The sequence below is a fragment of the Aquarana catesbeiana genome, linkage group LG07, assembly GCF_042186555.1.
Source record: "Aquarana catesbeiana isolate 2022-GZ linkage group LG07, ASM4218655v1, whole genome shotgun sequence".
Taxonomy (NCBI): Eukaryota; Metazoa; Chordata; class Amphibia; order Anura; family Ranidae; genus Aquarana; species Aquarana catesbeiana.
The window spans coordinates 313927802-313945815 of record NC_133330.1 but is presented as its reverse complement, the minus strand read 5'-3'; the positions used below and the strand labels follow the sequence as shown (position 1 = coordinate 313945815).

The 18014-nt window shown below is 42.6% G+C and overlaps 1 protein-coding gene across 1 annotated transcript in view; it reads left to right on the top strand.

Annotated features, from left to right (window-relative positions):
* The window catches only part of AK5 (adenylate kinase 5), a 426857-nt gene that overhangs the window by 331206 nt on the left and 77637 nt on the right, over positions 1–18014 (top strand). Inside the window, exons 9-10 of the mRNA XM_073593713.1 lie at positions 74–116; positions 5524–5559. Coding sequence (XP_073449814.1) covers positions 74–116; positions 5524–5559 — 79 coding nt within the window. The remainder of the gene's footprint in view (positions 1–73; positions 117–5523; positions 5560–18014) is intronic.

The window sequence follows — 18014 nt, the reverse complement described above, 5'->3', positions numbered from 1 at the left end:
TCCAAGATGTCTGTTGCATTTAATCAGATCTTTTTCCTTCTTTCTCTTTTTTTTTTCCATTAATGCTGCTCAGAATGAGGAAATTGCACATCTTTTCGGCGATGATTATCTAAGAGGTAAGTTTTTCATGGAAAATATGACCTGATTTTTAATATTTCGGTTTCAGAAGAAAATCGATTATAGGATTTCAAGAAGCTTATATAATATCTTACATTGCATTAAAAGTGACGTAACTGAAACATGCCTTATGGCGATTTTGATTTTCATGGCATTTAAACTTTTTTTTTTCCTTTCTTTTGTTTTAACCTATTTTACATGTTATGTTACAACTAGACAAAGCATCTGACAGTAGTCCTATTTTATTCATTCATTCATTCATTCATCGATATTAAAGGATAACTGTTCTTTTTTTTATACAATCTAACTCAACCTTTCCCCTTTAAAGTAAGGCATTGGCTACCCTATAGTTCTTAAAGTGTATATCAAGTTGTTGTTGCTCTATGTGTCCCCACTAGGGAGAATCACCCTCCCTATTTGTCCTGGTAACTATTAAAAGAGAAGTTCTGGATTCTAAAACATTTTTACTTACACAAGTAGATGCTGCATCTGTCCCCCACTTCTAAGACTGAGAACTAAGCGATCAAAAGAACGCTGATCACTTAGTTCTCGGTCTTCAGTGAGCAGAGAGCCTTTGACTGTCATTTAAATGGGCTGCTGTACCCACATCTGCAAACCTGCTGTGTTTTCAGATGCTTGGGGTGCCATTAAGAATGAATGGCATTCCTGTGCGTCTGCAAAAGAGCAGCACATTTTGGCTGTGGGTGGTTGTGGGTGTGGGAATAGGTGCGATTTACATGCTGTCCTGTACCCGCAACCACCATCAACAGTGTAAACCTAGCCTAATGCCATGTACACACGAGCGGACTTTTCATCGGACTCAACCCCGAAGGACTTTTCTACGGAGTTCCGACGGAGTTCCAACGAATCGGACTTGCCTACACACGATCACACCAAAGTCCGATTGTTTCAAACGTGATGACGTACGACCGGACTAGAATGAGGAAGTTCATAGCCAGTAGCCAATAGCTGCCCTTGCGTCGTTTTTTTGTCCGTTGGACTAGCATACAGACGAACGGATTTTTCGATAGGAGTCGAGTCTGTCGGAAAGATTTGAAACATGGTCTATTTCTAAAGTCCGTCTGATTTATCGACAGCAAAGGTCCGATGAAGCCCACACACGATCGAATTGTCCGCCGGATTCGTTCCGTCGGACCTTTGCTGTCGAAAAGTCCGGTCGTGTGTACACGGCATTATGGTGCCACCTGTTCTATAAAATGCTCTAAAAAAAAAGTTTGTTACATTTGGAGAAATTTTCTCTAATTTCTTTTTCCGTTTCTAGGACAGGAAATTAAGGAAATTCTCTCCAGGGGTCACATATATAAATATCACAGGCACCTAAAGTTACACACCTGCACATTTATCTAGAGAACCCTGGGTGCCTGAAAATACTGGCGAACTTCATTGTGCAAATACTAGCTTCATCTAGGACAGTGTGTATTAAACTATGGGTCGGGACCCAAGTTGAGTCATGTTTGGGATGGGTCACCAATTAAATTTGTGTCCAAATGTAAAAGTGTTGGCGAGTGATAAAATGCAATACAACAAAAGAAAGAAAGAAAATGCAATGATAATTTATTTGTCCTTACTAAAGCTTCCAGAAATAAAGAAAGGTTTTACATGTTTTTAAAGTGGACATTTGGTTTTTCTGACATTTTTGTGAACTATCTCTTTGTGGGTCCCAACATAGTAGCAATAATCCTATTTGGGTTTTCAGATTAAAAAGTATAAAAAAAACTCTACTGGTTCTTTTGCAATGTAAATGGTGGCCTCGCAGACCAATAGGGAGGCTTAAATGGGGCAAGACCATGGGGGGTTATTTACTAAAGGCAAATCCACTTTGTACTGCAAGTGCATTGAAAGTGCCCTTGAAAGTGCAATCGATGTAGATCACTGAGGGGAAGCTTTGAAATGAAGGGAAGCTCTGCAGATTTTATCATCCAATCATGTGCAAGTAAAAATGCTGTTTTTTATTTCCCTTGCATGTGCCCCTCAGATCTACAGCGACTGCACTTCCAAGTGCACTTGCTGCGCACTTGTAGTGCAAAGTGGATTTACCTTTAGTAAATAACCCCCCATGTGTAGGTGGCACAGTGCAAGCATGTGTGATAGTACCAGCTTGTTAATTTTGGGGTAGCCACAACTGTACTGTAAAGTTAAAGGGATATTCCTTTTATGATGGTAACATAATTGTATATATAACAAGTGTATCTAATGCCAGTTTTTTATTATTTTTTTTGTTCTGTATGGAATTTTATTATGGCATTTTATTGTTGTCCCTGTCTGTTTTATTGCATGCATTCTCTTTATTTGGCCTGGGGACCATTGTCACTGAGATTGAAAGTGAAGAAAATTCAAAAGTGCGTTGTCATTAGAACAGGAATAGAGGAGAAAATCCTTCAATGGGAACACGTGTTTCAGTGACAGTTGTCTAAGAGCTTGATGTGCGTGTACTACTGCAGGACCGATAGAAGTGACAATTGGTTCCAATGGATCCAACTGCAGTGATTGAAACTGAAGCAAATCTGTGATTGAAGTCTAGTATAGGTGAACCCTGTTCTGGTTCTAAGCTGCTACCTCTCTGATAGTGAGAAAAGGAAGCGCTTGCCAGACGGTGAATTATTGAATGTGTGTAGAGGAGCACCTAGAACAAAAGATTTTCTCACTTAAAGGATAAGTTAACTAAGCACAGTAAAAAGCAAATTTTTTGCGCATAAAAAAATGAGCATGTATTTATTTATTTTCTAAGCCTGTAAAGCATTGCACCATCGATCTCCAGATCGCTGATGCCATGCAGGTCTACTGCAGACTGGTCCGTGTATCTGTGTGCCCATGCATCCCGTACGGGGCAAGCAAATACACTGACAGGAAGAATCAATGAACTACCAAGGCACTCCACAGCCGCAAAGGCTGTCGGGGCTTGTAGTTCATTCACACACAAAGCTGTGTGAATGAATGACACACCCATGTGGGCGGAGCTGATTTCAAAAACTGACATGGGGAACTTCTTCCTGTACTGCTGTCACAGGTGGGGGGTGGAATTGAGCAGTGACTGAAGCATTGGGAACATGTTACATGTTCACCCTAAAAACAAGTAAAACATGTAACATATATAGATGAACTTATCCTTTAAAGGACTTTTTGAAAAGTGTAATGGTTAGGAGCATCAGATACAGCCAACACCAATGCAAAACAGCCTCCCCCTTCTTCAGTACTTGAGCAGTTAAAGTGGACGCAAACCCGATTCATGAAATTTGACCGAGCCACATACTGTATATCTGTAGTGCTTTCTTCTCTCTCTCCAAAGCACTGAGTCCTGTGTGTTTCTGCTGTTTCGTTCCTCTGTTATCAGCATGATAACTTCTGACAAGTTCTCCGAGACGGGCGATAAAAGCAGCTGAAAATGTGTGTCGTGGGAGGGTTCTATAAACAGATTAGCAGAGAGCTTGTCTTGTCACAGCACAGCTCTGAAAGTATCGTCGTTCTTCTGCCTATCTGGAGAGGCGGTGTGTGCCTTTCCCCCAATCAGCTGTCTCCTAGTGTAAACCAAGCCTACACTCCCACTGCTGAATGAGGAAGTGAAAATTCTAACACAATGTAAAAATTCTTAAGACCCCTTTCATACTGAGGCGGTTTTCTGGCGTTTTAGCGCTAGAAATAGCCTCTAAATAATGCCTGAAAACCGCTTCCTATTAATTTCAGTGGGAGTTATTTACGAAAGGCAAATCCACTTTGCACTACACTTGGAAGTGCAGTCGCTGTAAATCTGAGGAGCAGAAATGAGGGGAAGCTCTGCTGATTTTAACATCCAACCATGTGCAAGCTATAATGCTGTTTTTTATTTTCCTTGCATGTCCCCCTCGGATTTACAGCGACTGCACTACCAAGTGCACTTGTAGTGCAAAGTAGATTTGCCTTGAAACAACCAAAGGTATCCTTTCTAGCTATACAGCGCAAGATTTCATGGATAATGACCCAAGAAAAATTATCCAGCATCCTATCAGACACACCCCACAAATTTGAATCCGTGTGGTCACCTTGGGCAGCATATTGTGGAATACCCTTAGAGGCTGGGGTTCCCCATGACACACCTGTAACTTCCAGCTAAAATCAAGCATGTGTTTCCATCACTTTCCCTCCCCCTCTCCCGTCCTATTCCTCTTTCTCCTTTCTTTCCCCTCTTCTTCCATAATCTTTTTAGGTACAGTTAGACAAAAGGTCTTAACATTGGTTGATTGTTTATGAGCTAATTCGGTAACAATAAAAACCTGTCTGGACAAGTGACACTCTATCTGTGACAAACAGGGGTCATCCTTGTTAAGCTCTAGGGTGGGGCGTAGTCAAAGATGAGGGGGAGCGGGGGGGGGTACCCTGCTGGGGCACAGGAAAATCCCATTAGGGGTGCCCGGGTCAGGCGATCCCTCCTTATCCGCAAGTACTACTTTTCAGAAGGTTCACTACTTTTCCCAGCCAATGCACAGTACAAGGTCTGAATACACTTTGACCAGATTTCAGTTTCTCTTTTACATGAGATGTTCTGTGTTGCCGATTACAACTAAATTATGCTCATGTTTATATGTAAAATTGTTATCTGGGCCTTTGTTGGAACATCTAAATGTTTTGACTATATCTTGAGCTATTTTAAAATAAAAACATATTGAAAGTAAAGTAGATTTGCCTTTAGTAAATAACGCCCAGTGTGTCTTTTCACACTGGGGCGGTGCACTTGCAGGACGTTAGGAAAAGTCCTGCAAGCAGCATCCTTTGGGCGGTTTGGGAGCTCTGTATATAGTGCTCCCAAAACGCCTTGCCCATTGAAATGAAAAGCACTTAGGAAGCGCCACAACACGGGCGCTTTTAACCCCTTCTTTGGGGTTAAAAGTGCCCCGCTAGCGGTCGAAAAGCTCCGCTTAAACAGTGCTAAAGCACCGCTAAAAGGAACGCCGCTTCGGTGCTAATGTGGCCACGACTCAGTGTGAAAGGGGTCAAAGAGTGTAGAAAGGGGAAGACAGCAGATATACATGTAAAACCTATGTAGGGAGATTTGTTTCATCTCTGTGTATCATCTGAGGCTGTTCACTTCACTGGGTATAGGAGAAGGTTTACATCCACTTTAAAAGTTATACAATACCAACGGAAAGCACAAAGGGACCTGTAATTATGGTACATAGATAACAAAAAAATGTTTTATTTTTTAATTATCCCCCACTCTATCCAAAAAGAAAAAAAAAGTTTGGGCTTCAGATCTACTTTAATGTTTTCTCATTATTTTATTTATTTTTTGTATTGTGGATTATGGAGGTTCGGCAATGGGGGTTTTAAAGCCCTGTTGTGAACATTTTTCATGTATAATTTGCTTTGTAGGCTGGGTTAGTTTTTATGAAACTGTATCTTTTGTTTTTACAGAAGAGTTGAAGAAATCGAAAGTCATGCTTGTACTAGGTAAGGTAACATTTTTCTTATTTAACCACTTTAATACAGGGCACTTTTACCCTCTTCCTGCCCAGGCGCAATCACATTTTTCATCTCCCCCCCCCCCCCCACAAATAGAGCTTTCTTTTGGGGGTATTTGATCACCACTGGCTTGTTTATTTTTTGTGCTACAAATCAAAAACGACCGAACATTCAAAAGAAAAAAAAAAAAGTTTTTCTTTGTTTCTGTTATAAATTTTGTAAATAAGTAAGTTTTTTTCCTTCACTGACAGGCACTGATGAGACAGCAGAAGATGGGCACTGATGAGGAGGCACTAATATACAGCACTGATGGGCACTGATATGTGGCACTGATGGGCAGCAATGATGGGCGGCACTGATAGATGGCACTGATGAGGCAGCACTGATGGGTACTGATGAGGAGGCACTGATATGTGGCACTGATGGGCGGCACTGATGGACAGCAATGATGGGCACTGATGGGTGGCACTGATAGATGGCACTGATAGGCAGCACTGATGAGGAGGCACTAACTGGCATTACTGATGGGCCTCTACTGGCATTGCTAATGGGCACTGATTGGCATTCTTTATGGGCACTGATTGGCATAAAATGTGGGTACAGGTGGGCATCACTGGTGGGGCACTGATGGGCATCACTGATAGGTCTGCACTGATAATGCGCTGGTTATCAGCACAGACCCCCCCTGTCAGGAGAGCTGCTAATACGCTCTCCTCTACCCATGCCTTGTCAGCGCGAATGGAGGAAAGCCGATTATTGGCACTTCCTGGTTACCATGTGATCAGCTGTGAATGGACACGGCTGATCACGTGGTAAAGAGCCTACGTCAGAGGCTCTTTACCTAGATCGGAGATGCAGTGTGTCAGATCGACACATCGCACCACTCATTGCCGTGCTGCGCGCTCCCGGGGGCACGCATGAGCGGCTTATCCTGCTGGACGTCATATGACGCCCAGTCAGAGGATAACAGAACCACCCCGCGGCCCTCATTCTGCATACGACGGGCAGGAAGTGGTTAAAGTGTATATTAGGGTTGTCCCGATACCGAGCATACTTGGGCGTCGCAGGCAGCAGAGCAAAATAGTTTAGTTTACTTTCTTTTCCTCTCATATCATTTATTTCAGTGCCTGCCCATCAATGCCCATAAGTGCCAGCCACCTGTCAGTGCCCATTAGTTAGTGCCATCTATCAGTGACCATCCATCAGTGCCAGCCCTCAGTCAGTGCTCATCAGTCAGTGCCATCCGTCAATGCCCATCTATCAGTGCCCATCAATCAGTGCCACTGCCACCTATCATGCCATCTATCAGTGCTCATCATTCAGTGCAAGCCATCAGTGCATGCCACCTATCAGTGCTCATCAGTGCTGCATATTCCGTGCCACCTATCAGTGCACTGCTCATCAGTGCTGCATTAGTGCCACCTATCAGTGCCCATCAGTCAGTGCCACCTATCAGTGCCCATGCATCAGTGCCACTGCCAACCATCAGTCCCAGCCATCAGTCAGTGCCGCCTTTTAGTGCCCATCAGTCAGTGCCATCTATCAGTGCCAGCCATCAGTGCGTCACTGTCACATGACATTAAAAAAGTAATCGGTATCGGCGAGTACTTGAAAAAAAGTATCGGTACTTGTACTCGGTCTTAAAAAAGTGGTATCGGGACAACCCTAGTGTATATAAAGACAAAACATTTATATATATATATATATATATATATATATATATATATATATATATATATATATAGCCTTGAAAAAGTATTCATACTCCTTGAAATTTTCCACATCTTGTCATGTTACAACCAAAAAACTTAAAGCCGAAAGAGGTAAGGAAAGTGCTGACTTTGGAGTGAGCATAATTTTTTTTGCTTCTTTTTATGGGTAACCATGTTGTAGCTCTACAGTGTTTCACATTTTTGCCAACTACTCCTCAGAAGATACATTGGTTGCACATAACCCCTACTTGCTTGCACACTGCCCTGGCTACCAGGTACAAACAAGCCCAGTGTATATATCAGTCTTAGGCTTTGGGAACTAATACAGCATGGTGTTGGGGGCACCCTCTACCAGCCATAAGAATACCACTCCCATGCACAGTTTTGAATTTTTTTCTCTACAAAAACGAGTGGAAACCTGCTTCTAGGCAATTGTCACGAGAAACAGATGTCCCTATGTTCTCCCCTTACCTCCTGTTTTTATGACGACCAGTGGCAGTGGTCACCAGACAAATGGAGATGATGGATCTCCCCAGAGGGGACACAGCATTAAAAACTTGACAGAGGTTCTAACCTTTCCTTACTCTTTCCAAAACAAAACAAAAAACAAGTTTTGGCTTTAGATACATGTTAACCTTAATCACAATGACACAAACACAAGATCCGTGCAGTGGACAGCACATAATAATTTTCATGCTTAAAAGAATGATAAATTGACATACTTAATGACGAGAGTGACTGGAAAAACTATGCAGACCTTTTCAGACTTCCGTGGTGCACGCTTTTTCCAGGTCAGTAAATCCAGGATCAGAATGACAGCCTGGGAGCCTGCACCTTTAGAAATAATTCAAAGCAATTTTTGCATGGAACACTCTATTGATCAATTTTATGGGACTCAGGTTCTTTAAAAGTCCTAAACAAATACAAACTGCGCTCAAATGGTGAAAAGGATACAATCCTGCTACTGAAGTACTTCTCTCCACAGTTCATTTAAGCATTCCAATGAGAATCAATAGTAAAATCCCTGGCCTTGCAGCTTTCTCCAGACTGGGAAATCCAATATAAAATAGAAAGCGCACTGGCCTTGTGTGATATCACGTAAGAAGAGATTGGTTCCATCCACTGGATACCAATTGTTGAATCTGATCAGCAACTCTTATGCCGCGTACACACGATCGGACTTTCCGACAGCAAAACCTTTTGTCCGAAGGGCGTTGGCTCCAACTTGTCTTGCATACACACAGTCACGCAGATGTTGGCCAACAATTACGAATGTAGTGACGTACTACATGGTTTTTCAGCTCTTTAGCGCCACCCTTTGGGCTCCTTCTGCTAATTTTGTGTTAGTAGAAGTTTGGTGAGTGTTGATTCGTTCTTTTCATTTTGCGTTTTTCATTTATCGCTTTTCAGTTGATTTCTGAGCGGTCGTTCGTCAACCAGATATGTTGCGGAATCAGAGGAGATAACGTGTTATTTATTATTGGCCTTGGCGTTATTGCTTTGACATTATTTTGTGGGTTGAATAATAATGATTTGATTTGGTATATTTTCTATATTTTTGGATGTATAGAATGCACTTTTTGGTTAAGTTCTATTGGCAGATAGCATGTCTATTTTTTTTTTTTTTTAATGCACAATAAAAAAAATTATGTAGAATAATACTTGGCTGTGTGTTTTACTTCAAATGACAGTTTGGGAGTAGGCAATTACACTTTATAAAATACAATGTAAAATTGACAAGGGACACCAACATAGTTGTATCTTTGTTCTTAAAAACTACAAGATAATGGTGTTGTGGTAACTTGCACAAAAAAAATAAAATAAAGCATAATAATATTATTCTTGATATCACTAGAAAAAAAAAAGCCTTTGAAACTTTGTTTACAATAACTCCATCAGTATCACCAGCAAAGCAGCTTCATTATTATCCCATTAAAGAAGAAGAGAATTGTGCGCTGCATTTGGAGATTTCATAATTTGCCACGTCACAAATGTTAATTCTCCATTACGAACGCTAGTTTACAAGACCGGCCGCTTCTGCTTCTGAGCATGCGCAGACTTTTGTGCGATGGACTTGTGTACACACGATCGGACAATCTGACAACAAACATTTGTTGGTGGAAAATTTGAGAACATGCTAGCCAACATTTGTTGGCGGAAAGTCCGACAACAAATGTCCGCTGGAGCATACACACGGTCGGACTTTCCGCCAACAAGCTCACATCCAACATTTTTTGTTGGAAAATCCGATCGTGTGTACGCGGCAATAGACCTTGTTCCCTCATGTGGAGGTTATAACTAAGTTGGATTCACGTTGGATTGCCTTTCACAGGTGGTACAGAGCTGGTTTACAGGCATTCCAGGAGTCAACACTGCTGCCTCCTGAATACCTGGGGTTTGGTTTTTCAATGCCAAGGATTTAACAATGAAATACTAAGAGGAAAAGGCTGCACTCTGATGATGTCACAAATTTCAGAAGTTTGTTTGATAGAGAGCACATGGCACATCCTTCTATTCTAGGTCTGCCCCTCTAACGCATTTTATCCATCTGGGGTGCACCCTCTTTCTCAGAACTCTGAGGAACCCGAGTGGCCTCCATGTCAGCTTGTAGGAGAGCAGTCAGTGTACGTCACTGTCTCAATTTTGCATCTTGACTTACACGCTTCAAGAGCGAACCCTCTTCCTCAGAGCCATGAAGAACCCAAGCACCCACCATATCAGTTTGTAGGTGGGCAGTCGGTGTGTGGGCTGTCAGTTTGTAGGTGAACAGCACGTGTGAACAAGGCCTTAAGCGTTGTACACACCACTATTTTTATTTTCATGCAATCAAGCGGCTCAGGTCGGAGCCGCTGTACTAACAATCCAATGTTAGTACATCGTTCTCCCCTGCTGTGCTATGGTGTTCTGACAGGGAAACGCCCCCCCCCCCCCGCCCCCCACCAGAACACTCCAGTCAATGCTCTCAGCCATTGGCTGAGAGTGCTGATTGGGTGCCAGTCGCAGACCTTTTTCGGTCGTGAGCTTTCGACAGAAGCTGGCAGACTGGCTGCTTCTGTCTGACTGGCTGCCATATACACGGTCCAACATTCAGGCCGGGTGTCACTGTCAAGTGTGCACCTTGGTTTATGTACTTTGAGGGCTAACCCTGTTTTTCTGGCCTAGTGCGATACCTGCAAAAATCTCTGAAAAGAGGGTTCACCCATGAAACGCATAAGCCAAGACGCACGCTTGAGGCAGTGATCAAGTGTTTCCGAACATTCGGACACTTTTGGTATCCAGTGGCTATAGAAGGTTTTCTTCTTGGACCATTTCTTTGCTAGATGCTTTTTTGCCAAGTGCTATACTTGTGTGATTATAGGACATCCTTTATTAATAAAGTTTTATTGCAGTTATCACATAAGGCCAGTGCACTTATCTGTTTGATAGCATTAAAAAAATTCCATTTATGTTCTCTCAATCCACTTCCTTTCTTTGAAAATCCTGTAGGGTAAAACTGGGTCACTTCTCTTTTCTGAAGAGTCCTTTTTACTGATCATGTTAGCCATTGATATGGAACAGTGGGGACAAGATTAGACCATGCTACACGTCATTTTACATTTTTCATATTTGTGGCTACACACCCTGCAGTAATTATGAATATTGATCCCATTTGAATGGTGTATCTGCTTCACTGTAACTTGTTAGTGCTAACAATACAAACTCTCTGTAAAAGCCACTCAGAGTAGCTAATAATAATGTAATAATTATTCATGCTTTTTGCTAAAATAAAACCCCAGAACCTCATCTGAACAATATCTTCTCGTCTAGAAGCACTTTAACTGTATTGATGGGAGTCTAAGGACTGCAAATGTAATGGGGGCATTGTTCTGTAATGTAATACATATTGGAATAGTAATAACTGGATTCATTTAAAGTGAAACTTTGGTGAGAAAAACAGGATGCCACTGCTGACCTTTTTCTGAAAATGCTGACCCTCTGTCTTCAATCATTTTTGGAGCTGCTGACCTAAAACATGGATGGGTATAGGTATTGATTCATGCAGTGGAACCTCGGATTGCGAGTAACGCGGTTAACGAGCGTTTCGCAATACGAGCACTGTATTTTTAATTATCGTAACTCGGTTTGCGAGTGTGCAGTACCACTTTTGGCCAGAGGTGGGGGGCGCCGGAGCCAAGCAGAGCTGAACGTCACATTCGGAAATGCACGGAAAGGCCCGAGTACAGCATGGCTGACCTTGTCAAATCTCGGGTAGGAAGTCTTTCCGAGGTTTGCCAAGGTCAGCCGAAGTGTCCTCGGGCCTTTTCGGCTGTTTCCGAGGCTCTCCAGCGCCCCCCCCCCCGCCTTTGGCCGCATGCGGTATTGCATCCCATTGAAGTCAATGCGGAACAAATTATTTTCATTTCTATTGACTTCAATAGGAAAACTCGCTTTGATATGGGAGTACTTTGTATTACGAGCATACTCCTGGAACGGATTATGCTTGTAATCCGAGGTTCCACTGTACCTCTATACTTCTGTTTCATAACAACTAATGAAGTGTGCCCAGTCACGGGACTCCAGCATTCATTAAGTCTCTTACTTTAATTTAGCCTCCACTCCTCCTCTGTTGGTGCTGAATGTCCACCTGCAGTACCGATATATTAAAGTTGGTCAGTCGCTCGCTGTACCCCATCCTTCATTCAGAAAAAGCCCTACAACTTTTTCAGTGTATGCAATGCATTTTGTGATGTGCATCTGCACCTCCTCCAATCACAGAATGCCTTGCAATTCTTGAAAAGGATGCAAGGCTTTTTCAGAATGGAGGATGGATACTACATCCAGACATTTGGCAATGACAGAAGAGTGCGGGTTAAAAGACATTTACCGTATATACTCGTGTATAAGTCGAATTTTCAGCCCCTTTTTTGGGGCTGAAAGTGCCCCCTTCGACTTATACACGAGTCACCGCCGTCTGCCTACATGATCAGCGTGTCATACAGACGGCGGCCAGCATGTGCTGCATAGACTCAGCAGCGGCTCTCACTGTTCAAAAGCCGCGCCTCCTCGTCTGTGATAGGCAGTCAGTGTACAGCCTATCACAGACATTCTCTCATCCTCGTCCGTGGTATGAGGATGAGAGAAAGTCCGTGATAGGCTGACCGCTGACTGCTGGGAAATGGAGTTTTTTGGACGAGGAGGAGGCGCGGCTTTTGAGCAGTGAATGGCTGCCGAATACTACACGCTGATCGGTGCAGAGCGGCGCACGGAGGATGCACAGGACACAGGTAGGATGCACACACAGACACATGCACACAGGTACATATACACATGCACATATACACAGGTACATGACACAGGTACATATACACAGGACACATGCACATATACACAGGACACATGACACATATGCACAGGACACATGATACATGCACAGGACACAGGGAGGTATACAGCTGCAGATGGGCATTGTTGACCCTCTTTTTCCACTTGCAGTAGCTGCTGCATTTCTCACCCTTGTCTTATACTCGGGTCAATAAGTTTTTCCCATTTTTTGTGGTAAATTAGGGCGTCGACTTGTACTCGGAACGACTTATACTCGAGTATATACGGTAATGAAATGTACATTAGCTAGAAATGTACAAATATACAATAATAGCTTTTGGTCAGTTTTTTAAACTTTGCGATCCGATTCCTGACGGAATTGACAGTTCGCACTGCGATATGTGAACCGATCTGGGGGTGTCATTAACTTTGTATTGACACTCCCGGCGGTTCGCATAGGGCAGTGTGAACTGCATGCGAGTCGGGTGCGATGCGGGAACTCGCATTGGATTTGCAGGGTTTTCCTCATCGCACCAATGTGAATCGAGCCTAGCCAAAACTTGTACTTTTTGTTTTGGATAGAGAAGGGAATTGTTAAATCCCCTTGTGTTGTTTTTTTTTAATGCCTGTATCCCATTGGGAGATTTCCCCTCACCTCCTGTTTCGGTGACAATTTTGGGTTTCCCATCATTTTATATCCCAGTGACAATAGAGAGGGTGAAATTGGAGACACAGATTGCAATTGAAACCTAATGAGGTTTAAACCCTTCCAAAGTTGAAATAGAATGCTTTGGCTACACTATAAAGTGACCCTGTCATAACAGGGGCTGCTGACAAGGCCTGTAAGAAATACCATTAAAGCAGAACTATAGGTAAAACTTTTTTTTCATTTTGGATACAATAAGGAAGGGTTATAACCCCTGTCAGGAGATTTTCCTTAATTTTTAGGGATTTGCTCTCACTTCCTGCCCCATAGCCAAAACATCAAGTGAGAGGAAAGCCCTAAAAGTTAAGAAAATCCATTGGGCCCCATAGGTCACCAGAACTAAAGGGGGCCTTTCCCAAACTGTTCCCACAATTGTCCAAAATGTCTTGGTATGCTGACGCCTTAAGAGTTCCCTTCACTGGAACTAAGAGGCCAAGCCCAACCCGTGAAAAACAACCCCACACCATAATCCCCCCTCCACCAAATGATTTGGACCAGTGCACAAAGCAAGGTCCATGAAGACATGGATGAGTGAGTTTAGGGTGCAGGAACTTGACTGATCTGCGCAGAGACCTGACCTCAACCCGATAGAACACCTTTGGGATGAATTCGAGCGGAGACTGTGAGTCAGGCCTTCTCATCTAACATCAGTGTCTGACCTCACAAATGCACTTCTGGAAGAATGGTCAAACATTCCCATAGACACACTCCTAAATCTTGTGGACAGCCTTCCCAGAAGAGTTGAAGCTGTTATAGCTGCAAAGGTTGGGCCAACTCAATATTGAACCCTACAGACTAAGACTGGGATGCCATTAAAGTTCATGTGCGTGTAAAGGCAGGTGTCCCAATACTTTTGACAATATAGTGTATATGTGAGCTGCAATTACTGAGTTGTTTTCAAAAGTCTACGCTTCATAGCCTACCCCTTACAACTCAGTACTTACCTTCACCATATTACACCTTCTGCTCTGATCTCCCGTAAAAAATAGCTGGTACTGGGTATGGAGGAGCATGTGATTCTCTTCCTTTACTCCCACAATGCAGTGCTGGCAAACATGGCGGGAGATAGTGAGTAGAAGGTAGGTACTTGCAAAGGGAGGGGGGAAGGTGTATGGGCAGTCCAGCAAATGTGTTACCTGGTCCTTAATGAGAAAAAGCACACATTCTCTTGACTACCCCTAACCTGTTATATTTTGTGATTACACATTATTAACCGTGCCGAGTCCGGTTTACTGATGAGTCTCTGCTATTTCTGATAATTCAAAATAAGAAATATCTACTTTATAAAAAAATACTGATAGTGATACATTTTTCATAATAATAAATCTAGAGGGATGCTGTGATTTATTTTACACTTGTTTTAAAGTTCAATAACTTGTGATGTGTGAGTTACAATAAAATATTCATACAAAGGTGTGGGTTAGACTGAGTGCCTGTTATTCCAGTGGGAATTCATTACATACATAAAAAATATTATTTATTTAGGACTGTCTTAAAGCAGAGCTTCAGACAAAATCTACATAGAAAAAAAGAATGAAATGATATGTAAATCTCATCTATATTTTATTCACAATAGAAAATAGAAAACATATCAAATGTTGAAACTGAGTACCATTCTAAGAAAAAAATAAGGTCATTTTGAAACACATCTCAAAAACATATCTCAAAAAAGTTGGGACAGAGCATGTTTACCACAGTGTAGCAACCCTTCTCCTTTCTGGGATAGGAATGTTGTCCAATTCTTGCCTGATATTGGATTCTAATGTCCCTGTACACACGGTCAGATTTTCCGACGGAAAATGTTCGATGGGAGCTTGTTGTCGGAAATTCCTTCCGTGTGTAGGCTCCATCATACATTTTCCATCGGAATTTCCGTCACACAAAATTTGAGAGCTGGATCTCAAATTTTCCGACAACAAAATCCGTTGTCGTAAATTCCGATCGTGTGTACACAATTCTGACGCACAAAGTTCCACGCATGCTCGGAATCAAGCAGAAGAGCCGCATTGGCTATTGAACTTCATTTTTCTCAGCTCGTTGTACATGTTATACGTCACCGCGTTCTTGATGTTCGGAATTTCCGACAACATTTGTGTGACCGTGTGTATGCAAGACAAGTTTGAGCCAACATCCATGGATTTTGTTGTCCGATCATGTGTACAGGGCATAACTGTTCAACAGTCCTGGGTCTTCATTGTCATATTTTTTGTAATTTGTGAAAGGTCTGGCGTGCAGTCAGGCCGGTTAAGCACCCAGACTCTTCTAATACAAAGCCATGCTGTTATCATAGATGCAGTATGCAGTTTACCATTGCTCTGTTAAAATATGCCAGGACTTCCCTGAAAAAGAGCTTGTTTTGATGGGAGCATATGCTGCTCTAAAACCTGGATATATCTTTCAGAATTGATGGTGCCTTTCCAGATGTGCAAGCTGCCCATTCCATATGCACGAATGCACCCCTATACCATCGGAGATACTGGCTTTTGAACTGAGCGCTGATACCAAGCCAGAAGGTCCCTCTCCTCTTCAGTCTGGAGTTTTCCACTTTGCAACAGACCGTCTTAAAATAAGCTTTGGCCCAGAGAAGACGGTGGTGTTTCTGTATCATGTTCTAGTCTGACTTCTTCTTTGCATGATAGAGCTTTACCTTGCATTTTTTGAAGACACGGCAAACTGAGTTCACAGACAGTATATTTTGGAAGTGTTCCATGTCCATCACAAAACCATGCCTGTTTTTAAAGTGGTTGTAAACCCTTGTTTACAACTTTATGTTACAGGTAAACCTATATTAAGGCTTACCTGTAGTTAACAAGGATATCTCCTAAACCTGCACGGTTTAGGTGATATCCCTGTATTTGCATGTGCCGATGTCATGCGGCACATGCGCACTTAAAACAACTGAAGCAATGGCGCTATATGCCGTTGCTTCAGTTGTACTGTGTCGTTCCTGCGTGCATACGCGGAGTGACGTCATCGCGGCTCTGGCTAATCACAGCGCCGGAGCCGCGATACCCGGAAGTCACTCCGGGACAACATGTCGGCAGTTGGAGGGGGAGACGTGGACCGATGCGGGGACTTCGATCTGAGGTAGGTAATACATAATTAGCTAGTATGCTATGCATACTAACTAATTATGCCTTTGTCTTGCAGGGTTTTTTTTTTTTTTTCGTTTTTTTGCTGAAGGTTTACTTCCTCTTTAGTGCAGTGCTATCTGATGGCCTGAAGATAACAGGCATCCAGTATTGTGTTTTGGCCTCGTCCCTTGTGCAAATAAATTTTTTGAATCTTTTGATGATATTATGTACTGTAGGGTTGTTGGGGTTTACATCTACTTTAAGATCCAATATTTATAGTTAGTTTAAAAACTTAGCTGTGTTTTGGGGGATTAAAGAACCCCCTTCAGGACTACAGCTACCATTACTCATCTCTACCCCCCTCCCCTTCTTTACCTCTAATAAACTTGCAGGGTTTTTCTTTTTTTGGGGAAGTGGGTTCCTTTTCATTACAGGTACTCACAAGCAGTTAAGGATAATGGGCAGTGTGCTTCTGGGGTTCAGGTTTCTCCAAGTGCATGGAAGAAGTGTTGCTAAAACGGGAAAGATTCTGTCGGATGATTGGTTTACTATAAAGAAAACCCTCACTCAAAAATGAAAGTACCATTCCAAATCTTCCTTTCCCATTTCCGCGCCTCTAACAAACTTGCAGAGTTTTTCCCTTTTCAGGAAGTGGGTACCTTTTTGTGACAGGTAATCAGATGCCCACTTGCCACCCACAGCCTCCTAGGATGATGTCACACATCCCAGGAGGATGAAGGACCATTCTTTCTCCACCACATGATCTCATGCATGCACAATTGGGAGCTAGGTGTAAATCCTCAGGATATCACAGCCTGCTTGAAAATCTATGATGGTGGCACCAAGAATCCACAGCCCTAAGAATCAGCTGTTGGAAAGCTAGCACTGGACCTCATGGGGCCGGTAAGTATCATAAAAGCCAGCGTCTAAAGCATTTGTAGCTGATGACTTTTAATTTTTCAAACCAGAGTAAAATTTTTCTTTAACGTATTTTATCATCTAGGTGAAAAACTGTACTGAGAGAACAGCGGAGGCTGCCATTGATAACCTCCTGCTGAAAATGCTAGTCATCTGGCTACCTGACTATGTCTGCAGTGCTTCTAGAGAGACTGATCTGGGACAAACATGCCAATCAGAAAAGTAAAGCAGTCCTCCTATTGTGAGTCAGATCATTGACTCCTAAAGCTCTGAAGCCATTGGATTGGTATCGCAGCCAGGGAACTAATAAAAAGAGAGGTCAGCAATCACAGCCTCTATACCTCCTCAAAACAGGTTTTTTTTTAAGGGTATTTCAGGAACGGAATTTAAAGACAGCATTGGCAATCACGCAGTTACTCTCAGCTTCGCACGATGTTGCTTCAGGCAGCCTCTAGGCAGGTGCTCCGTTTTGAAGTGCTTCTACTAGTTGGAGGCGTAGTAGGAGGTCATGAAAAGTATTGTACACTTTTTCACATCCAACCATAGCATAATAGCTAGTTCATGGCTGTCTTAGCAAAAATGTGGAATAAAATTTAAAGTAAAAATCCTAAAGTGGAGACAGGTAGGATCCTCCGTCAGGTTTTATTGCAGACTGTTGGTGGAGGTTTGCCTTTGCTCAACAAATGACAAGTTTTGGATTTTTCCTGCCTTTCTCTTATTGGCAGGACAGGA